This window comes from Sceloporus occidentalis, unplaced genomic scaffold (assembly GCF_023333645.1).
Source record: "Sceloporus occidentalis isolate IW3139 unplaced genomic scaffold, rSceOcc1.0.p SCAF_16, whole genome shotgun sequence".
In the NCBI taxonomy this organism is placed as follows: Eukaryota; Metazoa; Chordata; class Lepidosauria; order Squamata; family Phrynosomatidae; genus Sceloporus; species Sceloporus occidentalis.
Genome location: NW_028316996.1, coordinates 15,396,060 through 15,423,528, shown reverse-complemented (window position 1 = coordinate 15,423,528; position 27,469 = coordinate 15,396,060). Strand labels below are relative to the sequence as shown.

The 27,469-nt window shown below is 41.3% G+C and overlaps 2 protein-coding genes across 2 annotated transcripts in view; one reads left to right on the top strand and one right to left on the bottom strand.

The window, feature by feature from the left end:
* Nucleotides 1–1,932: 1,932 nt before the first annotated feature.
* LOC149303073 (dihydrofolate reductase-like) lies at nt 1,933–24,463 on the bottom strand. The gene is made up of 6 exons (XM_089481882.1): nt 24,372–24,463; nt 21,067–21,116; nt 16,617–16,722; nt 14,444–14,570; nt 2,202–2,317; nt 1,933–2,011 (listed from the first exon to the last, which is right to left on the bottom strand). Exons 1-6 carry the CDS (start codon nt 24,461–24,463, stop codon nt 1,933–1,935), a joined length of 570 nt encoding a protein of 189 aa, XP_089338008.1.
* Nucleotides 24,464–24,846: 383 nt separating this feature from the next.
* Nucleotides 24,847–27,469, top strand: part of LOC149303072 (DNA mismatch repair protein Msh3-like) — an 84,662-nt gene continuing 82,039 nt past the window's right edge. The window contains 2 exon segments of the mRNA XM_089481823.1: nt 24,847–24,901; nt 26,700–26,902. Of these exon segments, the coding sequence (XP_089337949.1) occupies nt 24,847–24,901; nt 26,700–26,902 (258 nt within the window).

The window sequence follows — 27,469 nt, the reverse complement described above, 5'->3', positions numbered from 1 at the left end:
CTATACGCAGGAGATGAGAATGGTACAAAAAAATAAAAGCAGCCATTGTCACAAAGGGGTTGAAGGATCTGCTGCTAACGTTTTGGTGCCAGATACCATAGCAAACCTTCAGAGGTTGAGTGGAATCCATGCCTCAACGAGTCTGGGTTGTTTTGGTGGCAAATAGGGGACCAACACAATATTAGGCAGCTGATCATAATGCTATGGCTGATCAGTGTATATAGTCAATAGATTTCATATGGCTGCTCAGTTGAAATTAAAAGTCCTCTATCCTTTCTATGCCCTCAAAAAGTATGTAAGTATGTTAATGTGGTAATGGCACAGAACTGGTAATAATGCCACTAGTAAAGAATGCACTGGGTGCATGTAAAAATTAACATAATGGTCCCCTTTTGAAAATGCCTTTTTTTTGCATCACTAACCCTGGAAAATAAAAACCGGGCGTACATACCTCTAACAGTTTTGTTCCCTACTCCTGCATTAAGAATTACGGCATGAAAATATACATGAATCACAACTACTGCATCAACTAACCTTATGCTATTATCAGTATGTAGCAAAGGCGCTGATACTGATATATGAGTAAATGGTTAACAAGGAGAGAAACTGGTGTAGTGGAGAAAAAGATGAGGTGCAGCCACAGTCTTGAATTAATTGGAAAATAGGCAGCATATTAATAAGCAGGTGGTATTTGAGGTGGTTAAAGCTTAAACAGAGATAATTAATTGGGTAGTAATGTTGCCGATTACAAAGTACGATATTCTAGAGATGTTATAAGCAGGTGAAGGCAGCAAAGCTTAGTTATATGCTACAAGAGGAATGAGCCATGGCAGAATCAGTGATGACTCATAGGCAATACATTTTGGAAGTCTAGCATGGATGGGTGAATGGACCAGGCTTGGTGGTAGGTGACCGTTCCTGGAGTATTTATTAAAAAAAAAAGTGTATATGGGAGGGGGTGTTAATGCAGGGGTCAGCGGAACCTATACTTGTTGCATTGACTCTCGACAGTCTCTTCATAATCTTCTGACCCTAGGGTGACTCCATTGGAGACGTTCTCACGCCATCCCTTCAGTCCGCCTCTGGAGAGTTGGCAGGGTGGGCTGACACCACAAATTGTGGTGGTGGACACCAAACACGGCCTCCAGGAAAGATTGGACCTGAAGCAGTTGCGCCTTTTGCCCCACGTTAAAAGTTCTTTAACGTTGCACTTTTGGCTAAGTGCAACATAGTTCTGCACAAATTTTTATTATAATAAGTGTTTCTGAAGACGTGCTCATACAAACGATAGACAGCTAGCACCACTGCAGATGGGTACATGATCAGCTTGTAGGCATCACTGGAACACAAGTCCATTAGAGTTGGGATAGAGGGTTATCTGTTCATAGACTGCTCCGGTTCCTATCTTGAACTATACAGGGTTGTTCTTTCATATAGTTTTCGGATTCAGTTAGATCTTATAAAGAAGACCAAGAGCAAATTGAACAACCAGAAGACTAACCGCTAGGAGGAACATGATGGTTATTTTAGAGCAATATGGTGCAAGAGGGATGTACTGCTGCCTTACAAGACACCTCACTTCATAAGTCATAGTGAATGAAAACAAAAGCATCCCTTACGTCTCATTGTTCTCTAGATGGTTAACAATCCTCAATTTTAAATAGACCAGTGAGGCAAACTGATGCTGACATACATCTTGTTCGGTGATATTTTAAGTGTTCACACAAGGAAAATTAGCAGATGCCACCTTAGCTGTGTTTTTATTTTTTTTTTAAACACTACCTTTAATTAAAACATAACAGGAAAATTTGCAAAAAAGTAACATTAAAAATATAATACAAATCAACTAAAAAGGGTAAACAAAATACTACGTGAAGACAGATTAAACCAAATTTATTTTAAATAGGCTATAACCACCCCCCCCCTGACATTTTATAATCTCTTTTCATAGACTTCAAATTTGTACTGAATACCGTTTTCTTCTTGTATTTCAGATGGTATGCCAGGGAATCTAATGAAAACAAAAGGAATTTTAAGATTGTGATCAACAAGTAAAAAGTGTTCCACAGCTACAGAATGATTAGGTGTAGTCATCGTCAATTCGTGTTAATTGCAGGTTTTGTGGATCACTCAATACCTGCAATTGTATTGTTCTGTGGTTTTTTGTTTTTTTTTACATATAAACGCATAATTTGACTTACTCTGGAAGTAGCTTGTAGGAATTTAGATCAATTTCTGGTAAAAATGTATCACACTCGAACTCTTGCAGTATTCTTGTCACAAAAAGCCTCTGATGTACAGGCTTATCCATTACCTCCTGTCAAATAGCGAAGAGGAAAAATGATTGAAACTAACAATATCTAATCACTAATTATTTTAGAATACTTTTTATTCAGTAAAGATTGCATGCAAAACAAAATACTTGGAAGATGAGGGAGTAGAAAGAAAGGGTAAATAGGAGGAATCTATATATTCATTATTTTTACAGTTACAAGCTGCGTTATTCTTATCTGCCTGACTGCCTAAAAACGGTCATCCTTTAGAAAAACTTCCCAAAGTCAGTAAGATTGTTTTTTTAGACATACTCATATTGGCACACATTACATTTTGTTTGCCATGTGCCTGCCATGTTTTCCCCCCATATATTTGTATTTTTTCCATTCTGGTGCCATATCTCTGCCACTGTGGAAAACCCTGGATGTCCTTATTATGCGCAATGGGTCTTCTTGACATCTTCTTGTGGACAGAGTATTCATAGGAATGTTACAGTATATGGTCACGTTTAGCAGCCACATGACAGCAGTGTTTTATCCAATATTCACAACCTGTCCTTATTTCATGGCACAAACAGCAGCTGCGTAATAACATACATGCCAGAAGCATGTACCAAAGTTTGTTTTACTTAAAATGTAATCAAGATCATGTTTTGAATAAACTGTATCTTCTTTATTTTGTTACTTTTTCAAACTGTGCCAATATAACCAATGCAATAAAAGTGGACAAATATGTTAATGTAGAGAACCATTTACAAGCTGTACACTGAAGAAAATGGTAAATATAAATTAACGTGTATGAGGCTGTATACCAGGCGTGCCAGGCACATCACAACTTTAATCTACAATCCAGGCATTCAGCGACACTGAAAACCCACGACGCACTGTGACCTCTCCGGAGAGTGGTCACACACGCCATTGCAAGAGATTTTGCCTCTAGCAAGATGGCGGCGTCCTTAAAAAAAAAAAAAAAAAAAAAAAAGTTTCCAAGAAGGTCTCTCCAGACTATTTAAAATACCAGCAATTGAAACATTAGTTTTCAAACACATATGGTTTGATGGCGTAAATTGAACTTCAAAGATGTCCCAAAAAGGACATGGGGATGAGGGGGGGGTTTACATTTTTGCAGTTTTTTTCTAGGTCCTTTAATTGTGTTAATTTTCACCATATTTTCTAAAAAAATTACTAAATTATAGGATACAATTAAAATAACAGCAACAAAAGAAAGCCCACGTAAATGAGAAAGAAGAAAATTATAGCTAAACAAGAGTACAGCAGAAATGTTAAAACAGCCATTGCCACAAAGGGGTTAACAGCCTCACCAAATTATGAATGAAATGCACGTTCTAACTGGGGCTACATCATTTAATAATTATACCAGATGCTTGGTTAGCTAAAATATGTAACCAGGGAAAGCATTAAAAAGAACATTAAACTAAAATCATGGTTGTTCCCAAAGTAATTTAAATATATTTGCATTTTAAAAACCGTTTCCCTTGCATGTTAAATTTCATGCGCCTGCTAATAAAGTACATGGCCCGAGCAACACCGCTAATGCTAAAAACTACATCTGAAAGGGGAAGTCCCATGGAATATATTTCCTTGTAAAAAAATAAAATAAAAAAAGATATATATTAACGTAAATTAACTGACAAAAACCTGCCCTTTCCTTATTTTGTGTCAAACTACAAAGAAGAGACAAGCTGGAGCAGCCCAATGATGTGAAATATAAAAACATAAAACTTTTACTGGTAATAGTAAAAATAAAATTAAATATGGGACCTAAGGGTTGAAACCTATGGTATCAGCTGAATCTGAAAAACCTAAGATAACCCAATAAACCTAATAATGATCCTATGAACAAGTAAAAGAAGGAAACCTTAATTCAGTAATCAGACTACCTAAAAATAGACCTGCATCTAACTACCAAGTATAGACAAAATAAAGGAACCCCCTCTGGGGTTATTATGGGAAATTGGTTACCTTGTAAATAATGAAATTAATCTTAAACATAAGTGAGATTTATATGTAGGGCTGCAACAACTAAAATCGATAAAAATCGATAATGAAAATCATTGCCAACGAGTTTCATTATCGATTAGTTGAATCAATTTTTATCGATTATAAAATGAGGGTTTGTTCAGAGAAATCCTGACAGAAGAAACTGTCAGGATTTACAAGAAGCTACCACAATGTAAATTGCACTGTGAATCATAGCACACTACAGATGTATGTATTTAAAACAAAAATGCTTCAGTAAAAGTTGACATTTGATATTAAAACGTACACCTAACCAACATTTTAATATTGTACAACCTGGTTTTATTCCAGGCAGGCACAATTTAAAGATACTCCAAGCTTGAAAGTCTCCCTTTCATATTCATTGTACATTTTCTCTGACTAACGCAATGACCTTTTCTCATGATTTTTTCCAAAGAGAAAGTCAAATCAATCTGCTTGTTTATAACAAAAAGGTCTTAATATCAACTATTTCTTGCAGATATTTCAATCATTTGTGTTTAAATGTAGACTGGCTTTTAGCAGGAACAAAGACAGTTGCCAGATCCCTCGGCATAACCTCAGTAGTCATCTGCCAGAAAAGTTTGTTCGCAACAGTGTATACTTTGCATATGCACAGTGCAACATGTTAAATAAGAGAATGGAGATCTATCTGTAATCTTAAAACTTGACGCCGTCTTCAATTTTTTTGAAACCTGAAATAAACATGGCACTCGCACTCGTGTGAACCATGATTTCCATGGTTCTTTCCCCCTTCCAACATGTGGCATTTACCGAATCGCTAATGCACCCGCTAAGCACACAGTAATTTTATCTAAGAATCCTAATCGCTGTGTATACAGTGATGGAAACTAAATCAACTGTTTTTACACATAGATAACATTTGTATGATCACCAAAAAGTGTCCGTATTTTTAACCATAAGAGTGAGAATGTGCCAGCTGTTAATATTTATACCAGCTGAGGCGATATGCCTGCCCTGTACAAATACTCGAAAGGTCACCATATTCATTTGCCGTTAACTACAGTAGGACACTGTGTAGAATCCGTCTTTAAAATGGCATGCCCCCCCCCCCCCCCCCCAAGCATGGATTTGTTACTGGGGACGGTCATGTTATCTGCAGTTAGTTTCCTATTGTTTGTTTGTTAAAAGTAACACGTCAATTGACTGGTCACTGTATCTATTACAACAATCAAAAACACTGTCACATTTTGAATTCCTCTCTAACGTTTTAGTGATGATTTATAATTGCCACAGTTGTCGGTGCCCAAAAAAATGGAGAGGTAATTTGCTTTATAGTAGTGGCAGAAGCCAATTAGATGTCCTGACATTTTTCTATGGTTAGCCCTTTGCACTTGCGCCTATTTAACCCCTTCGCGACCTTTGCCGGTTCAGGACCGTCATGACATGAAGGTCACTAAATGACCTTTGACGGTCCTGAACCGTCAAAAAGTAAAATAAGCTTAGAAAGTGATCAACGATCACTTTCTTCGCTTAAACGGCGTTACTGTAATGCCTCGATGTCGAGGCATTCAGCAAGGCCGAGATCGGCATCGGGGGCCATGTCTGGCCCCTCCCGGAGGCGTCAACAGCCGCCATACATTGTATGGCGGCGGACGCCCGTTTTAAAAGCGTTTAGGAGGCGATCAACGATCGCCTCCTAAACTTAAATGGTGTCGCTGGAATGCCTCGATCAGGAGGCATCCAGCGACACCAAACACTTACCTCTGGGTGGGCTGTGACCGCTCCGCAGAGCGGTCACAGCCGCCGCTGCCGGTGATCTTCGCCATCAAGCAAGATGGCGGCGGCCCGGGAAATAAAACAATAAAGACGAAAAAGTTCGCTAGAGGGTCTCCAGACCCTGTAGAGAACTGGCTCCACTTGCTGGTTGAATACAGGTACTGCATTCAACCATGCAAGTCAATGGAGCCCAGCTTTCTAATCACTATGTGATTAGTAAAATATTCAAAAAAAATAAAAAAAAATAAAAAATAAAAAAAAAATGTGCTAACATTTAAAAATTATTATGCAGTGATGTCACTAGATGAACCATCCAGTACCAGAAAAATGTGTAAAAAAAATATAAAAAAAGTATTAAAAAAATAAAATAAAATTAAAAAATAAAGTTTATTATTTTGAGCAAGTGCTAAAATTTCTCAAAAATCTCAACAAAGAGTTTAAAAAAAAGCACTTCAAATACCCAAGGGGTGTCTAATATATAAAAAAAATGGCTGATGGGGTAAATTGGAGTGGCCTAGCTCAAAGATAGGGCATAGGTACAGACTGACCAAAATGGAGAAAAAAAGCGCACTTCCCAAATGTGGCATTTTAAATCTGAAACAACCCGACAAACCCATGCATGTCGGGTATCACTGTACTCAGGAGATGTTCCTGAACACACATTGGGGTGTTGTTTGACAGTGGCATATACCAGGACCTGTATATCTATAACTAAAGTACAATTTGTGTGAAAAAAAATAAAAAAAATTACTATTACAAAGTTTGACAAAGTGTAGTTCTATAATTGGTGCATGGAAAGGGTTAAAATAACAGCATTTGGAATACCCTGGGGTGTCTAGTTTTCAAAAATATATGGTTTGAATGGGTTAAATTGAGTTAACCGGCTTCAAAGATATTCCAAAGAGGAGAGGGAGGCACAATGACCAAATGACCACCTGAATTACGCATGCCCCAAAAGTAGCCTTTTACCAGCCAAACAATCTGACAAACCCATGCATGTGGGGTATCGCTGTACTCAGGAGATGTTGCTGAACACATATTGGGGTGTTTGACAGTGACATATACCAGCACCTGTATATCTATAACTAAAGTACAATTTGTGTGGGAAAAAAAATAAAAAAAATTACTATTACAAAGTTTGACAAAGTGTAGTTGTATAATTGGTGCATGGAAAGGGTTAAAATAACAGCATTTGGAATACCCTGGGGTGTCTAGTTTTCAAAAATATATGGTATGAATGGGTTAAATTGAGTTAACCGGCTTCAAAGATGTTCCAAAGAGGAGATGGAGGCAGACTGACCAGATTTGTTAAAAAAGATTTGGAAATCATAAAACGCTACTTGTACTTATTGCCCTACAACTTACAAAAAACAGCAAAAAAACATAAAAACATTGGGTATTTCTAAACTCAGGACAAGTAGTAGAATCTATTTAGCTAGTTTTTTTACTTGCTTTTTTAGGTGAGTAAAAGATTTTTCAAATAAAAGTCATAAAATGTGTTTTTTTTTCAATTTTTCACCATGTTTTTTTAATTTTTTTTTATAGTAAATAAGATGATACGATCAAAATAATGGTATCTGAAGAAAGCCCATCTTGTCCTGAAAAAAACAATATATAACTTATGTGGGTACACTAAATGGGTGAGGAGAAAATTACAGCTGAACACAAGCACCACAAAAGTGTCAAAACAGCCTCGGTCCCACAGGGTACAAAACGAAAAATGAGCCCGGTCCTTAAGGGGTTAAGCATTTTGCACACAAATGTAAACCAGAAGCTATTAAAAAAATATGTTTTTTCCTGCTTTAAAACAAACAAAAAAAAGCTTAAAAAGTTGCACAAATACATAAATTGCATTGATCTCTGAAGGGTTAAATAAGACCAAATAGAAGAAAGAAAAATGAAGTCACTGATAAAGGCCCAGAGGCAAATAAAATTGAACTTCTTAGGGAAAAGAATTAAATAATGCACATTACTTTCATTACTTTGAATCGAGACTTTGCTTGTGAGTCATTTTTAACTCCCTGCAGGTAGCTTGTATCCATGGAAAAGGAGCTACCCACGCGTCTCATACTGTGGATGTGTCTGTATTGGGAGCATTTGTACAGGTAGACGGAATACGCATACATTACAGACGCAAAAACATATGGGTTTTAGCAATTTTCTTCTACACAATCAATTTGTGAGACAAAATTGAAAATGGAAGTATTCTTACCCCCCAGAGTCTATGGATTGAATTCACTAACCGGGTTTTGCATGTGTCAAAGCATGCAACAGTGAATCTGGAGAGCGTCTTCTGGGTTCTAGAAGTTCCCATTGATTTTCTTTTCAGTAGAGATTGTACTATTACGATCAATAAACGGGAACCTAGCAGTGCTGAGGTGCCACAGGATGCCCCACACATTAAAGACACGTATTACCTGCCAGCTTCCCAACGCGTGATCAAAACAGTGACCAGACGAGCGATTCATCCGAGAGCTCACATTCTGAATTATTTTACTCCCTACGTTTTGATGTTCCATCCTCCTGTTTTGGGACCAGGAATCGGAAGTTTTTTGGATACTGTACAAAATCATTCTTTAGTACATATTTCAGTATTATTTTAAAGCAAAACCACACAATTCGCTTTGGGTTAAACACCTCTTTACATTATTTAATATTACCACACTTCAATTTTTGTTTCTTCCCATCATGAATTATACATCATACTAATTACAGATCCTGCTGGGTGAACTTATTTCTACTACATACAACACACTATCGTTAATTTAGCACTTCAAAACTGAAAAAAAAAAAAACAAAAAAACCCAGAATTCCCCTCCCATTTGTCCTCTTCCCCCCCAGCTTGGTTCTCTGGAGATGCACGCATGGCATACTCGCCCCCCCACCAGCTGCAGCATATTGTAAAGTGACCCCCAAAGACACGCATAGAAAGGGATCGTCTGCTTCAAAGACCTTTAATTCCAACTCATGGAGAGGCCTCCATTGTTAAATTGTTGATTGCATTTAAAACACCATAAAATGTGTAAAAATACAAAAGTTTAGGTAAAAAGCTTTTCCTCCCCTACCCACTGGTAAACTATTGGGGTATTATTCTATGTATAATTACAACATAATCACGCGTTGGGAAGCTGGCAGGTAATACGTGTCTTTAATGTGTGGGGCATCCTGTGGCACCTCAGCACTGCTAGGTTCCCGTTTATTGATCGTAATAGTACAATCTCTACTGAAAAGAAAATCAATGGGCACTTCTAGAACCCAGAAGACGCTCTCCAGATTCACTGTTGCATGCTTTGACACATGCAAAACCCGGTTAGTGAATTCAATCCATAGACTCTGGGGGGTACTAATCTTTGTAAGGGTGAACATTATTCAATTTCAGAATTGCAATTCATTAACATTGGGCCCGGAGGTTTTCTTGTACATTTAGCTTCTCTAAGTTTATTTTACGATTCTCTGCCCTTTTTATTTCATTATATATTTTATTTCGTAGTTCAATAGAATTTTTTTTTTTTTTTTTTTAAAGGCTAAAAAAGGTCAATTTCTACGCGATGTTTTTCAGAAGATCTTTCACATTGAGCTTATTAGTTTTAAAGAATAGGAGGAGATGTGGGCTGTGGAGCTAAATGAAAAGTGTGGTTTGTAGAATGATGACTATTAAGAGCAAACATGGCAAATATCTACATGAGGAAAAAGGCTAAATAACTGAGTTATTTATACATATATTACAATTATGGTAGGGCTTCAGCTAACGATTATTTTCATAATCTATTAGTTGCCCCATTATTTCTTGTTTTTATTTCCCATCCCACCCAGTTATGCACGTTTGAGCCCAGGCTTGTCACATACCCCCAGATATGCCACTCCGCCTTTCCCACATATGCCTTATACCCCTAGATATGCCACTCCGTCCTCCCAGATACGCCACTCAGTCCTCCCCACATATGCCTTATACCCCCAGATATCCCATAGTCCCCTCAGATTTACACTCATCCACAGCACACTGACACAATACTTTTATAAATAAATACAGGATTAATCTTCACTGCCTCCAGGATTTAGATTCCCCTTAGTTCCCCCCCCCCCTTTACCTCTAACTGTACTAGGGCTGCAACTAACGATTATTTTAATAATCGATTAGTTGGCCGATTATTTTTTCGATTAATCGGATAAAAAAAATGTAATTTTTTTTTCAATTTAAAATAATGTAATAAAAAACATACAATTTACACTTTCATCTCTTTATCACAATGGCCTCTCTATTCACCTTCTTATTTTACTGACATAATAAGAGCTACAAGAACCCAAACACTGTTTCTCAAACTAGGTTTGAATACAAAGTTATTAGTAAATATTAATTCATATGTTAACTATTTTTCATATTTAATAAAAACTATGAGAAAAAAGCCTTGTTTAAATTTTATTTACCAAACTGCCCCCCGGTTATGCACATCTGACCCCCAGCTTGCCACTCTGCCCCCATATATGCCTTATACCTCTTATATGCCAGTGATATGCAACTGAGCCCCCTGATATACCTTTTACCCCCAGATATGTTTTATGCCCCCCTGATATGCCTAATACCACCTATATGCCACTGAGCCCCGATATACCTTTTACCCCCAGATGTTTTATGCCCCCCTGATATGCCTAATATCGATAGGCCTTATATCCCCTATATGCCCTGAAATTCATAATACCCCCCATACACCACTATAACTCACCCATACACCACTCTGGCTCCTCCCCCTCCCATACACCACTCTGGCTCCCCCCCTCCCATACATCACTTTGCCTCCTCCCCCCTCCCATACGCCACCGTATGGGAGGGGGAGGGTGGCTCCCATACACCCCTCTGACTCCTCCCACCTCCCATACACCGCTCTGCCTCTCTACCCGGCTCCGTTACTGACAGGAAATTTCACTGCAGCTTCATAGAAGCCTCAGCGTAAGTGAAGGTGAGTAACGGAGGCTGTCTGTGCGATGCAGACCCCCACCGGCTGACAGAGGATGATTCTCCGTGTTACGTTTGCATAGGTGTGGAAACCTGGATGCAGGATACAAATGGATCAGTCTCTTAATGGTCAGATAATCCAGGTCAGGAGCAGAGAAGGTAACGTGGTCAGGAATCAAGCCGAGGTCGGTACCAGGCAGCAGGCAGAGAATGGTCAAGCAAGCCAGGTCAGGAACTGAGAGGTTAACGTGGTCAGGAATCAAGCCAAGGTCGGTAACAGGCAGCAGGCAGAGAATGGTCAAACAATCCGGGTCAGGAGCAGAGAAGGTAACGTGGTCAGGAATCAAGCCGAGGTCGGTACCAGGCAGCAGGCAGAGAATGGTCAAGCAAGCCGGGTCAGGAACTGAGAGGTTAACGTGGTCAGGAATCAAGCCAAGGTCAGTAACAGGAATCAACATGAAGAAACAGATATACGCCAGGTAAGTACTACAGCTAGTTGTAAAAACAACTGAGCACTGAACCGGCATCAGTGCTCTGGTTTTAAACCTGCCGCCCTTCCAGATCCCGCCCCCAACCCTGATGACGTCCAATAGACGTTGCTTCTCCTCCAGAGGGGTAAGAGTTCGGCAGGGGGGGCGTGTCTTGTGACACCGTAGGTGTCTATCACTGTGCGGCGGTTCATTCTTGTGAACCGCCGCATATGAGGACGCTGTGTGGCTGGATCGTCCCGGGAGGGGTAAGTACCGAGTACCCGCCACTCGGGGGTATTCGGGAGATGCACTCCGCACCGGAGCGCGACGCCACGAGCACCCGGGCGACGCGTCCCGGACAGGGCTGTGACGCCGCGGGTACTCGGGCGACGCACTCCGCACGGGAGCGCGACGCGGTAAATCCCCCCGGACCGTACTCCGGCACTGCCCTTCACTTACGCTGAGGCTTCTATGAAGTCAGTAACGGAGCCGGGTAGAGAGGCAGAGTGATGTATGGGAGGGGGGGAAGGAGTCAGAGGGGTGTATGGGAGGGGGAGAGACGGAAGTGAGAGACCGGCCGACAGTGAGGGGAATCCAGGTCCCCTGCAGCGTTGCGGGGGATCTGGATTCTAGTGTTATAATCCGATCTCTGTTTGAGGTCGGATTATAATTTTTATAAAATCGATAAAAATCGATTCGATTAATCGATAATGAAAATCGTTGACAATGATTTTCATTATCGATTAGTTGTTTCAGCCCTAAACTGTACCTTAAATTAACCCTCAGTCCTCAGCATTAAATTAATCCTAAAGATCGCATTAACCATAACTGCCCCTATAATAACCCTAAACACCCCATCAACTATAACTGCCCCTAAATTAACCCCCACTTACCCTAACTTTCAGCAGCCCAATATATTTTATACTCACGGTTAGAGCTGTGTTGTTGCAGCCCTAAATTATGGAAAATGTTATTTGAAAAGCAAAGGAGGACTTCCGGTTTGTTTAGTCCTCAATGTTTTCCATAGCACACAACATGCTATAACCATCCAGTGCCGGTTTTTTTTTTTTTTATATATTTTTTTTTTTTTTTTTTTACACAGAACAAACTATGTAATATGTTGTTGTAGAAACAGATAAAGCACACTCATCCCATAGACATTTCAAGCACAGAGCGAAGTGAGGGACCAAATGAGCCTTGATATCTTATAGCGGTAAAGCCGTCTCACATTTCTATTAACTCCTATATACAATAGCTGTGGTAAGGGGAGATTAGTACGACTAGAGAGGAGGATAAAGGAGGTAAAATGGGGCAAATTCAGAGTGAGGGATGCCAAAACCGACACACCAGGTAGGCCTTGAATTAGGGATGCACAACAGAGAAGTTGTTCGAGAGAAAGCAGCAGAGCCCCTGCAGTAGTCTGCGAGTGAGAGATCTGCAGTTCAGGTAAGGGGGTCGGGGAGGGTGTATGAGCAAGTATGTGATTAAGGGAGTGTGTGTCTGTGAGTGTTATGGCATAGGGAGCCTTTAATCACAGTCCCATTATGCCCAGGTTCTAGCATGTGCTGGCTGCCTGGGCATGATATATAATATTGTAATTGTTTTTTGTTTTGGTTAGCCATTTTTATTATAAGTATACCAAAATTGGACAAAAGAAATGCATTATATATATATATATATATATATATATATATATATATATATATACACACACATATATGTGTGTGTATATTATATATATATATAAACAGCAATCAGACTGCTATCATGCCCAGGCAACCTGTACATGCTAGAACCTGGGCATGATAGGAGTGTGATTTCAATAACAATATTGCTTATATGATTGTTAACAGCAATCACACTCCTATCATGCCCAGGCATACCTAGATTCCAGCATGTACTGGTTGCCTGGGCGTGATTGCTGTTAAATATAAAAATAATATATATATGTTATTGCATTTTTTGTCCCATTTTGGCGTGTTACTTTTAAGAATTGGTTTCGGCCGAATGAATCCTGAATTTTTGGTTTCGGTCTAGAATTTTCATTTCATGGCATCCCTACGCTAGAACCCTCCACGAATAAAGAAATTAAAGAAAACGGACACATACAAGGAGAAAATTAAGGGAACCAGGAGAGAGAAACTCTGAGACGACAGACTCGTGGGAGGAAGAGGTGCTGGTTAAATAACCTTTATTTAGTAGGAACAGAGAGGAAGATGATATGGGAGGTAAAAGAGGGCAAATTTGATCTGAGTTGAGACAAAACTTACATACCAGGTAGGCCTAGAAAAGTTACTACATAACAATTTGTACCTCACTTAGCTTGCAGGGCAGACAATAAGAACGCCTAATGGATTTCAGTTGTTGGTTGGGGAATATAGAGGGAAAAAAACAGGAGGAATTCCAGCAGCCTAACTAACGTCGTTTTTGGAAGTCAAGGCTACACCAATTCTGAACGAGTGCCCCAAATACGTATTCAGAAAAGTATACAACAGATTGCATGATATTAGTTGACGGGGAAAACCAGGTAACCCGACGCCCAGCCCAGCCCGGAAACATGAACGCCAAATAGCCGCACTTCTGGGCTATGCAAAGAGCTTCTCGAAGTGCCGAAATGTCACATCCATAAAAGCAACTGAAACTGGGAGATGCTGCAATGCTGCTGCGGGAGGGAGAGCCGCTGATCTACAGGCTATTTTATTAGCCTTACATTTTTTTACCGTTCTGAAAATCAGCTACAACCCCTGAATGACAACAAATTCATGCATTTAATTTAGTATCCCACATTCTGAAATGTATCAAAAGTGCCTTTTTGGCAGACATCTACAGACATAGAATTAACTAAGTTTCTGAAAAAACGGTAGACTCACAAAAAACCTAAACAGAATGATCATATTCCCTGACAACAAGTAGAAAGGGCTAAGAAAAATAAACCCCCCCACTACTTAAAGAATGCTTCGGTCTGGTATATTTTAGAGAATAAGACATACCTTATAAAGGGAACTTCCACCAATGATCCATATAAGATCTACACAATCTTTTAATTCAGAAGTCTCCAATAGACTTAAAGCTTCATCTAGACTTTTGGAAAGGTAGTGAGCGCCTTTTGGTGGTTCCCTAAACAAAAATAAATAAATAAATAAAAAAGGTGGCTATTAAATTGGTAATAAAACACGTCTCCTGTAATCCAAGTAGCTGGTGTGCAGGGAAAGAGGCAAATGTATATGGGAGATTAGGCCACTCACCTATGATATACAGTGAAGTGGATATGATGGCTAGACTGTTCCTTTAGGATGTTAACATACCCTACACATAATTAAGAAGAGAGAATGTCCTAATGACATCACAAGGTGAACATTTAAGCCGGACAGTTTGGGCATTCAAAGCAGAAAAATGCAGTAACCACTCTGTTTCAGCTATATTTATGCGGTTAGCCAAGGAACATTTTAGGGTAAATCAATGTTTATTAAGTATTTTTCGGAGAAATCCAACAAAGGAAGGGGGGGGGTACAAAAAGAAGGGGAGGGGGGGGAGACACGGAGAAGGGTACAATCCGAATCCATCACAACATATGCAGGAAGAAGAATTATGCAGCATGTTGGGTATACATTCGGGAAAAACCCATCTCTGGGTCAGCAGAATGACAATAAAAGCAAGACTGGTCAATCAAGATAGTTTATTGGAGAATTGATGCCATCGCGGCCCGTGACACAACAGGATGTAGCATGTGTGAAGGGCTCCGTGTGGAGTGGGGCTGGCGAATCCGGGAAACTACGAAGGCGATGACAGCTAAGCGCCAACTCACAAGAGAGGCGAAAAGCGTCAGGGGCATAGCCGCAGCACAGTGATCGAGGCACCGTGACCAACCATAAGGAAGGCACCCACAGAGCGGCAAGCGCGGTATCGCGATGGACCGGGAAGGGGACGGTAAGACTAAGGATCCGGGAAGGAGAAAGGGAGCAGAGGGTAGACATGGATCGGGAAGAGAGAGAAAAAGAGAAGAAGAAGAGAGACAAAAAAAAAAAAATAAAATAAAAAAAAAAAAAAAAAGGGAAAGGGGGGGGAAGCAAGGTGGGACTATGGGACGGGTGCGGCCGCCAGATGGGGGCGGATCTCGGGGCCAGACAGGTATTGCGCCCAGTGAAACCAAAGACGGAGATGTTTGTCAGACCTGTCGTCCGCCGAGCACATCAGCTCCTCAAGGGTACGTCTCCGCTCCACCTGCAGGATCCACTCTCGAGGGCGGGTCCGGATCACCCCAATGTAGGGGGATCAGAGATTTAGCCGCCACCAGAAGATGGCGGAGTACCGTAGATTTATACCAAGAGACAGGGTAGGGCATATGCAGCAGCAGAAGGAACTCTGGGGTGAACGGTAGCCGCCTGTCGGTAAGGGCTTGAGCAGTAGAATGGACAGTAGTCCAAAAGAGCATCCGAGGGCAAGACCACCATAAGTGAAGGATCGAACACGGGGAAGCCCCACACCTCCAGCATTCATCCCGTATATCGGGATTGTACCGGGCCAGCGTGGACGGAGGGCGGTACCAACCGGCCAAAAGCTTATAGGACATCTCCTGGTCCCTGTTACTGATGGAGCACTTGTGAGTGAGGATCGACATTTTAGCAGATTCAGCGAGCTCTCCCACCTGCCTACATGGGGCGGGGTAGCGGTGTAAATAGCGGGCAAAAGGAGTCCGTAAAGCAAAGACACACCGTGAGCCGGAGACTCGTCCCGCGCACAAAGATTCTCGAAAACAGTAAGGTCCCGGCAGACCTCATGCTTACGGACCAGGGTCAGAAAGAAGTTGCCCAGTTGTGCGTAGCGGAACCGATTGAGAGGGGTCGGCGGATCAGCAGTCACCAGGTCCCTCAACGGCTTCAAGTCACGTGAGGACAAGAAGGCTCGGATCCCGGACACACCCCGAGCTGCCACCTCCGGGAAGAGGTCCACGCAGCCAAGGAACATTTTGGCCACAGGTAACAGAGGCCGGTACAGATTATCAATAGCTTACTCGCACCTGCTTGTGCAAAAATAATTCTGTTCATTTATATTTAGCAGAGTTAGTCAGTAAAACATTACATTATAATGCATCACAGGCATGAAAATGTACTTTGTTATTCCAGGTTAATAAAGCAAAGATGAAATTGCATGCATTTGACTTACGTTAGCTCCTTGCTTAGCACAATGTTTATTCTTTCCTTTAAAGGCCGGTTCTTCTCTGGAATAGAAAACCATGTTTTTCTACCCATGATGACAACATTTTGCTTACCTATGTGGAAAAATCAGAACAGTCATTTATGCATGCAACTTAAATTCTGTTTTATTTTTAGGCTGCAGCACCAGAATGTTAGCCTGACAAATGAAAGAGTAGCAGTATTTCTCTGGGGGTTATTGATGTATTTATATCATATATACACAATGATCAGCCATCACATTATGGCCACTAACAGGTGAAGGAATGACTGATAATCTTGTTATCATGGCATCTGTCATTGGGTGGGATATATTAGTGTGCATGTCCTATATGGACAAAAGTATTATGACACTTGACCATTACACCAGCAGGGTATGTCCACAGCATTGTGGGAACAGTTTGGGGAGGCCCTTTTTTTCTCTTTCATCATGACTGTGCCCCAGTGCACAAAGCAGGGGCCATAAAGACTTGTTGGATGAATTTGGAGTGGAAGAACCTGACCGGCTGCGCAGAGCCCTGACCTCAACCCCAAACACTTTTGGGATGAACTGGAACGGAGATTGTGAGCCAGGCCTTTTTGTCCAACATCAGTGCCTGACCTCACAAACTCTTTACTGGATGAACGGGTAAATATTCCCACAAACACTCCAAAATCTTGTGGAAAGTCTTATAGCTGCACAGGGGGGGACCATCTAGATATTAATGTCTATGTATTTACAATGCAAGGTCATAAAATGCTCTGTTGGTGTAATTGTCAGGTGTCCCAATACTTCTGTCCATATAGAGAGAGAGTGTGTGTGTGTGTGTGTGTGTATCACCATTATAATCGTCAGTCACAAAATCTATAAATTCTGGCGATTCGTTGATCGCCTCCTAAACGCTTTTAAAACGGGCGTCTGCCGCCATACAATGTATGGCGGCTGTTGACGCCCCGGGGAGGGGCCAGACATGGCCCCCGATGCCGATCTCGGCCTTGCTGAATGCCTCGACATCAAGGCATTTTAGTAACGCCGTTTAAGCGAAGAAAGTGATCGTTGATCACTTTCTAAGCTTATTAAATTTTTTGACGGTTCAGGACCGTCAAAGGTCGTTAACCCCTTAAGGACCGGGCTCATTTTTCGTTTTGTACCCTGTGGGACCGAGGCTGTTTTGACACTTTTGTGGTGCTTGTGTTCAGCAGTAATTTTCTCCTCACCCATTTAGTGTACCCACATAAGTTATATATTGTTTTTTTCAGGACAAGATGGGCTTTCTTCAGATACCATTATTTTGATCGTATCATCTTATTTACTATAAAAAAAATTAAAAAAACATGGTGAAAAATTGAAAAAAAAACACATTTTATGACTTTTATTTGAAAAATCTTTTACTCACCTAAAAAAGCAAGTAAAAAAACTAGCTAAATAGATTCTACTACTTGTCCTGAGTTTAGAAATACCCAATGTTTTTTTGCTGTTTTTTGTAAGTTATAGGGCAATAAGTACAAGCAGCGTTTTATGATTTCCAAATCTTTTTTAACAAATCTGGTCAGTCTGCCTCCATCTCCTCTTTGGAACATCTTTGAAGCCGGTTAACTCAATTTAACCCATTCAAACCATATATTTTTGAAAACTAGACACCCCAGGGTATTCCAAATGCTGTTATTTTAACCCTTTCCATGCACCAATTATACAACTACACTTTGTCAAACTTTGTAATAGTAATTTTTTTTATTTTTTTTCCCACACAAATTGTACTTTAGTTATAGATATACAGGTGCTGGTATATGTCACTGTCAAACACCCCAATATGTGTTCAGCAACATCTCCTGAGTACAGCGATACCCCACATGCATGGGTTTGTCAGATTGTTTGGCTGGTAAAAGGCTACTTTTGGGGCATGCGTAATTCAGGTGGTCATTTGGTCATTGTGCCTCCCTCTCCTCTTTGGAATATCTTTGAAGCCGGTTAACTCAATTTAACCCATTCAAACCATATATTTTTGAAAACGAGACACCCCAGGGTATTCCAAATGCTGTTATTTTAACCCTTTCCATGCACCAATTATAGAACTACACTTTGTCAAACTTTGTAATAGTAATTTTTTTTATTTTTTTTCACACAAATTGTACTTTAGTTATAGATATACAGGTTCTGGTATATGCCACTGTCAAACAACACGCCAATGTGTGTTCAGGAACATCTCCTGAGTGCAGTGATACCCGACATGCATGGGTTTGGCGGGTTGTTTCAGATTTAAAATGCCACATTTGGGAAGTGCGCTTTTTTTCGCCATTTTGGTCAGTCTGTACCTATGCCCTATCTTTGAGCTAGGCCACTCCAATTTACCCCATCAGCCATTTTTTTTATATATTAGACACCCCTTGGGTATTTGAAGTGCTTTTATTTTAACTCTGTTGAGATTTTTGAGAAATTTTAGCACTTGCTCAAAATAATAAACTTTATTTTTTAATTTTATTTTATTTTTTTAATACTTTTTTTTATATTTTTTTTTTACACATTTTGCTGGTACTGGATGGTTCATCTAGTGACATCACTGCATAATTATTTTTAAATGTTAGCACATTTTTTTTTTCCATTTTTTTATTTATTTTTATTTTTTTTTGAATATTTTACTAATCACAGTGATTAGAAAGCTGGGCTCCATTGACTTGCATGGTTGAATGCAGTACCTGTATTCAACCAGCAAGTGGAGCCAGTTCTCTAGAGGGTCTGGAGACCCTCTAGCGAACTTTTTCGTCTTTATTGTCACAGCCCACCCAGAGGTAAGTGTTTGGTGTCGCTGGATGCCTCCTGATCGAGGCATTCCAGCGACACCTTTTAAGTTTAGGAGGCGATCGTTGATCGCCTCCTAAACGCTTTTAAAACGGGCGTCCGCCGCCATACAATGTATGGCGGCTGTTGACGCCCCGGGGAGGGGCCAGACATGGCCCCCGATGCCGATCTCGGCCTTGCTGAATGCCTCGACATCGAGGCATTGCAGCAAGGCCGTTTAAGCGAAGAAAGTGATCCTTGATCACTTTCTAAGCTTATTTAATTTTTTGACGGTTCAGGACCGTCAAAGGTCATTTAGTGACCTTCTTGTTATGACGGTCCTGAACCGGCAAAGGTCGCGAAGGGGTTAAGCGACCGTTTTTCCATGACGGTCCTGAACCGGCAAAGGTCGTTAAGGGGTTAATAGAGGTGTATTGCATGAATATATAAAACACAAATGAACATAAAGAAAACAAATGATATAATGTACAATCAAAAAAAAAAAAAAAAAAAAAAAAAAAAAAAAAAAAAAAAGGGGCTTGGGGCGGCTCCATTGTCGGGCCGGCCCTGGTGAGATGGTGAAAGTAGGAGTGAGAAACAGACATTTTTTCACTTATCGTTAATTAAACATTAGTTTACTCATTAAACTGCAAGCAACATGTGAGGAACTAGAAATGTCACTTTGCCCTCACTCCTTTAAGTATTATAAATCCAAATGGTGTTGCGTTAAGTCGCTTTCAGTGTTTTTTGTTCTGCATTTATTTTTTTATTTCTTTTATTAAATATTCTCTCTCCTGGACTGTTCTTCTCTTAGATCTATTACTAAAACCCTGTATTCTGTCAACACAAAAGGTAAGTTAAAGGGACAGGTAGGAATAGCACTGTGAAGCAAAAACAGAGTGATGCACTGAAGAATAGGAGTGAGATCATAATACTTAATGGGATAAAAATGTTTTAATTTACGGTATTTATGAAAAAAAACGCATAAATACACACATCTCTCTTTACCTAGGAACTACAAAACCTGTGTACACTCACGGCTGTCGGGTCATAAAACATTATTCAAAATCCCACAAACTGTTTTACAGCGAAACTAACAATAAGGCAAGCGATTTTGTGGCCACATACTGCACTCTAGTGTCGTAGAAGTTTATTTTACAGCGTATCTGGTATTTTCTACTCCTCTAGTAACTATACAGACACACACACACATATACATTATATATATATATATATATATATATATATATATATATATATATATATATACACACACACCTTTCTTTCAGTATTCCTTGTTTTGGTGTCTCCATGTTGATATTTATTTTTAGAATACCCCTTTTATGTACAGACTGAAGGAACCTCGTGTACATATACTATTAACTAAACCAAAGGTGTGTATTTTCCCGACACGAGCAGCAGGTGCCTAGCAGGATTGTCCACCGTGACATCTGAGCAGGTCATGTGATTTGTGTACCGTTTATCTCACACACACACACACACGCCCAATGATGTGCTTCTGTCCAGCTATAAAACACGAGCATTTGAGCCATGAAACGTTGTGACAGTTTTCTTACCCTGGAACTTTCCAGAAACATTCCAACATTTCCAAGTTTTAGTATCATTAGCAAATTTGTAATAAGAAAAAAAAGTTAACGTGGTTTACCTTCACGTGTTGGAGTCATAGTCAACCTCTGGAAGTGTTTAAATTCATTCCTGATACAAAACAAAATTACACAGTCTCAATGGCTTTAATACAGTAGGGATTGTTCAGTAAAACAGAATACCTTGAGATAAATACCTACTAGATGTATTTACTAAAGTGTTTAAAGCGCAGAGCACCTGGAAAACATGCACAACGCTTACAGACCTCACGCAAACATGACGTTAATTTGCGGCTTCTATTCTCATGGTCCAGAAATTTAAATTAAACCAGTAAGCCTTCAACGTAGGACAAGTCATGGAAACTAGGAAATTCTTTGTGACATTTTAGGCAATCCCACTTATGTAAACGTGTTGGTTGGTGTACAAAACCAGGGATAACATTAGCATTAAAGGAGCTGCTATGCTGCTTTCTGCCCCAAAGACCAGTCAAGAAGTTGTGCTCAGGGGCATTAGGCATGCGCACAAGATGCCTTACAAGGGCTAGAATAATATATGGAGAATTTAGAAGTCCAACTGAAAATGTAAGAAGCTTATTTTGAGCCAAGAGCAAGAAACAGTCACGCAGCCAGTGCATTTCCCCTTCTGATTTCCCATCCAAACCTGGCAAAGCTGTTCATGCTGTTGGCGCTCAGGGCTTGAAAACTGCTATATAAGTTAGTATTCACTGTGTATGTGTATGTATTTTACACAAATCAGCCATAATATTATGACCACCTGCCTAATATTAGGTCCCCCTTTTGCCGCCAAAACAACCCTGACCCGTCGAGACATGGACTCCGCTATTCCTCTAAAAGTGTGTTGTGGGATCCGGCACCAAGATGTTAGCAGCAGATCATTTAAGTCCTGTAAGTTGCGAGGTTGGGCCTCCATGGTACCATGTGTTCTCCAGGTAAGTGTTGCGTAGCAGGTCATCCACGTGATGTAAGAGAAAACGTGATTCAGCAGACTAGGCTACCTTCTTCCATTGCTCCGTGGTCCATTACTTAAGCTCACGTGCCCTTTGTAGGTGCTTCAGCAGTGGACAGGGGTCAGCATGAGCCCCATACGCAACAAACTGTGATGCACTGTGTGTTCTGACATCTTTCTTTCAGAACCAGCATTCACTTTTTCAGCAATTTGAGCTACAGTAGCTTGTCTGTTGACTTTGACCACATGGGCCAGCCTTCAGCTCCCACATGCATCAATGAGCCTTGGCCACCCATAACCCGGTTGCCGTTTCACTGGTTTCTTTGGACCACTTTTGATGGGAACCGACCAATGCAGACCCAGAACATCCCACAAGTGCTGTAGTTTTGGAGATGCTCTAAGGCTAGGTTTCCACTTGGGTTTTTGTCCTGCGTTATTTTCTTGATGAAAAACGCCAGGAAAAAACGTCAAGAAAACTGCCACTGCATTTTCCTGCGTTTTGGCGTTTTTTTCTGGAGTTTTAGCCTTTCTGCGGAAATTACTTTTTTGACCTTAGGCAGTTTTTCCAGCCTTTACACGTTGGACTTTTTACCCAGCTAAAAGGGATTAGGATAAATGGCAAGTATCTGCCCCCTCCTGATGTCATTTTCTTGGCAGAGTTCTACTTAAACGCCCCGGCGGACCCTTTTGTCTCTTTTCTGTGGTTTGTAAGGCATGCTTTATGCCGAATGTCTGCTCCTCTAGGAAGATTGGCCCCAAATGACGGTGCAAATTGCTTGCTGTTGCTTTTGGCACGCAGGATCCAGTCGGGTATGTTTGTTTGTAATGGCATGTTTGTTCCAAATGGTGTAAAGTTAAATATATATGTTTTGCGTGAAACTGTTTGTTTCCAGCCTATTTCTCGTAGGACACACAGATACTGGGTCCATCCTCTGCATTGTAACTGTGGAAAAAAACGCCAAGGTAAAACCCACATGGCTTTTTCATGGCGTTTTTTCTCTCCCATAGACTTCTATTGGAGAAAAACGCCAAGATTTCCTTGCAAAAAACGCCAGCGTTTACTCACTAATAAAACGCCATGTGGCTGAACTGGCGTTATTAGGCTAGGTTTCCACTTGGTTTTTTTTTTGCTGAAACACCCATAAAAACGCCAATAGCGCCACCTGGCGTTTTTTTTTGTGAAAAAACGCAGCAGCCAGATGTTAGCTGTTCTTCAATAGGAAATCGCAGAATGCCATATCCACTTGGCGTTTTTCTGTCTGGCGTTTTTTCAGTCCTCTTTGGCGTTTTTCTGCTTTTTTGGGCTCTGTGGCAGTTTTTCAAAATCGCAGCATGTTGACACTCTGGCGTTTTTTGCAAGGAAATCTTGGCGTTTTTCTCCAATAGAAGTCAATGGGAGAGAAAAACGCCATGAAAAAGCCATGTGGGTTTTTTGCCTTGGTGTTTTTTATGGCGTTTTTTTCCACAGTTACAATGCAGAGGATGGACCCAGTATCTGTGTGTCCTACGAGAAATAGGCTGGAAACAAACAGTTTCACACAAAACAAAGTTCATATTGAATTCTACACCATTTGGAACAAACATGCCTTACAAACAAACATACGCGACGCATCAACTGGATCCTGCGTGACAAAAGCAACAGCAAACAATTTGCACCATCATTTGGGGCCAATCTTCCTAGAGGAGCAGACATTCGGAATAAAGCAGGCCTTACAAACCACAGAAAAGAGACAAAAGGGTCCGCCGGGGCGTTTAAGTAGAACTCTACCAAGAAAATGACATCAGGAGGGGGCAGATACTTGCCATTTATCCTAATCCCTTTTAGCTGGGTGAAACTTCTAACTTGTAAAGGCTGGAAAAACTGCCTAAGGTCAAAAAAAGCAATTTCCACAGAAAGGCTAAAACGCCAGAAAAAACTCCAGAAAAAACACCAAAACGCAGGTAAATGCAGTGGCAGTTTTCTTGGCGTTTTTCATCAAGCAAAAAAAACGCAGGACAAAAACCCAAGTGGAAACCTAGCCTTATGGGTGTTTTTGCAAAAAAAACAAAACCCCAAGTGGAAACCTAGCCTGAAGCAGTTGTCAAGCCATCACAATTTGGCCCTTCAAGTTGATTAGATTCTTACGCTTGCCTGTTTTTCCTGCTTCTAGCATATCAACTTTGAGGATGAAATGTTCACTTGCTGTCTAATATTTCCCACCCACTGATAAGATTATCAGTGTTATTTACTTCACCTGTCAGTGGTCACGATGGTATTGCTGATCTGCGTATACATACAAGGTACAAACATAACATTTAGCGGCAGATACAAACCATTCAGTCCATCTAGTCTGCAGCAAACAAATGTATCAGGATGCCTGCTAGGGTGATAAATACTTGTACGCTAGATACAGCGCTTACCTGAGCGGAGGCCAGGGCAGGGAGCCAGCCTTCCCTATGCCCTGTCCGGGCGGGCACACGGCCACTATGGAGTTTAGCAGCAGGCTTCTCATCTCTGCTGCCCGTGTGGGGCAAAGGTCACAAGTGACAGGGGCCGCTCAGTGAGAGCGGGCGGACCCGGCAGACAAGGCAACGCACACTTATTATTCCTGGCGTGAGGACAAGATATAATATTAACCCCTTCCGTCAACAACGCCGCTCTTACGGTGTGAAAATTCCCGATGCTGTGACTGCAATTCCACGTTGCGTCACTCCGAGCAGGTTTCTGTTTTTGGCGCCACGCGTGAAGCACTAATGATTGCGCCTCCTCCCTGTTTGTCGTACTAGCTAAACGCCTAAACCGCTCACAAGCGACAACCAATTAGGTTATGTGCCGTAACAAGTGGGCGTGTCCCACCGTTTGACGGTGACGGCCGCTTCGGTTGAGTTTGTAGCGATGTCTCGGCACTGTCGGCAGAAACCGGCCATGAGGCCGTCCCAAGCCACGATCAGTAAATTCTTCAAACCGCAGGGAAGCGGGAGCAGCCAGCCGGCCCGCGCCGCCTCTCCAAAGGTCCGGGGAGGGATGTAGGGTAGCACCGGGCTGTGTAAGCAAAGTGGGAGGGAGCCTAAGGGGTGACTCTGGGTGATTAGACGTGATCGGTGCGTGATGACACTGCGGGCACCGTGTACGTTTCTGTGTGATCATCGGTAGAGTAGTTGACTTTTTCTCTCAAGTTTGGAAACGTGGATCTGTCACAGTTACCACTCATGTACGGTAATTACCCCGGTGTACCGTGTAAGGCTCTCAGTACTGTGTGGGCAACAGCTAAACCCCCAAACCTTATAACAAGAGGTCAGCAAAGAGCATTGCAGATAGATTGTTTTACTGCCCCTCACACCCCACTAAACAATGGTGGATGATACTTTAATAATAAAGTACTTTGAGTATTTTAACGTAAATTCTTTAAAATGAAAAAAGCATTTATTTGAGGTAGAAGCTGCAGCTCCCCTCCTCCTCCATGGCCTGGCTATTCATGGCACTGACTGGCTGCTTGAAGCAGCCAATCAGTGATAGGAATTAGGAAAGTGCTCCTGCTGAAATGAATGGGAACACTTTCTGACCATGAGTGTTTGGCGAGCCATCCCTGTAACACACGTCTCCTGGATAGAAAATAGCTGGGAGTGGTGGAAGATCCCATTCTGCAGAATCCCCCCACAGATGTTTGCAAGTGGGATATCCCAAAAACATAACCGGACCCCACAGCTATCATATGAATTAAATGGTGTATGATCGGGGGGGGGATTCCTTAAAGGGACAGCCCCACTAATGAATAATGCATATTAAATTATAGTGCGGATAGTGTGTGCTATGTACCTGTAGAAAGAAAACGAAGAAATCCGCTGCAGAGCATCACACTCTCTGGACTTTTGGTTGCCTGAAGCAGTCGATCAGCGGCAGGAAAGCTGTTAGACCCCCAGCGCTCTCACATGAGATAGCGCTGGAGCAGGCTGGCGGGGAGTACAGCGCATGCATGTTGTCAAGCAGGAGATGTATTCATTTAAACACATATTTTGGACGCGAGAGGTAGGAGAGAGGCAAATGCCTCAATGCATTTGAAAGGGGGGCACAGCTATCATGCATGTGTGATCACCTTGGCAGCACGCAGGAACAACAGGACTGTCCTGTCCCCAAATCACTTTATATGCCATGTTTTTGCCGTGTAAGGGTGGATTTCATGGGCTAGAAATCTGATGACCCCCAGCCAGTGTTGTGAAGAGACTGGAGGCAGAAGTGGGTGGAAATGTGTATTTTATTTTTTTTTGCGACCGAGTGGTTAGATTTTCCGTTATACCATGTGATGGGTATGTGTATTTGGGGAAATAATGATGATTTTTGTTTTGACAAGGGAGTTGTTATTTTTACCATTATATTATATGATGGGTATACAGGTTTCTATGTATAGCTTTACTTGTACTGCTACATACATGGGCTTTACTCACTTCTACTGTTTTCTTATACTGCGCGGTGAGTCTGGATGGATGATGTTGTGTTTATTTTCAGGGTGATGAATCAGATGAAGAAATTGTCATAAAGAGAGCAAAGAATAACCAAGGAAATGACGGTAAACTTTGCACCTTTCCGTTGCACGTTGACTTGTATGCAAACTGTTTTGTAGGCTGTATAACCCGTATGTTCCTACAATGCGCAGAACCTGTTAGAGTGATCATTATTCCCAGTGTTTAGTGTAATCACCCCTTTACGCTGTGTATTCTTATTTTTTTCATATTTGGTGTTTACTGCTATAGAACACAAGAGGTGTGAAAGGATGATAATATCTCATCACACGCTGCATAAACTTAGAGAGTTTAGCAGCGAGTCTGGAAATACCGAGAATGAGTGCCATCAGTTTAAAATCCCTGATTTCTTGGCACCGTGGCCTGGCTTCAAGGATGGGCAGACGAAAGTGGAAAGCGCAGTGCAAGATGGAGACTCGCGTTCTGATCATGGGGTATGTGAAGCAGTGACAATGCACAAATGCATTTGAAATCATGTTTTTTATCCATATGCGGCTCATAACATTTATTGGATACGAATACATCAACTGAAGCAATGATAATCCTTGCTCTGTGAGCCTCCCAAACTCAGCTAGTGTTGTTGAAGTGCCTCAATATAGAAGCATTCAGCAATACAAGGAGTGCTTAAAACACCACCAAGAGACATGCTGGCTCCTACAAGATGGCGGCACCCATTCAAAAAGAGTTCCCAGAGGCTGGTGGTAGAATTAGTGCATGTCAAGTTTTAAAATACCAGCATTCATAATTTTTTTATATATATATATATATATATATATATATATATATATATATATATATATATTAGATGGGGTAAACCGAATTGGCCAACTTCAAAGATAATGCCCATCCATCCATACCACCCATGCATAGGTGGTATCACTGTACCCAGGTGTCAGGACCCAGGTAAGCAGGTCGGGTAGGAGCCCAGTAGCAGGGGACACAAGGGGTTCCGTTTGTACCCCACGATGCATGACAGCAAGTGGGATGGTACGGACAGGCGC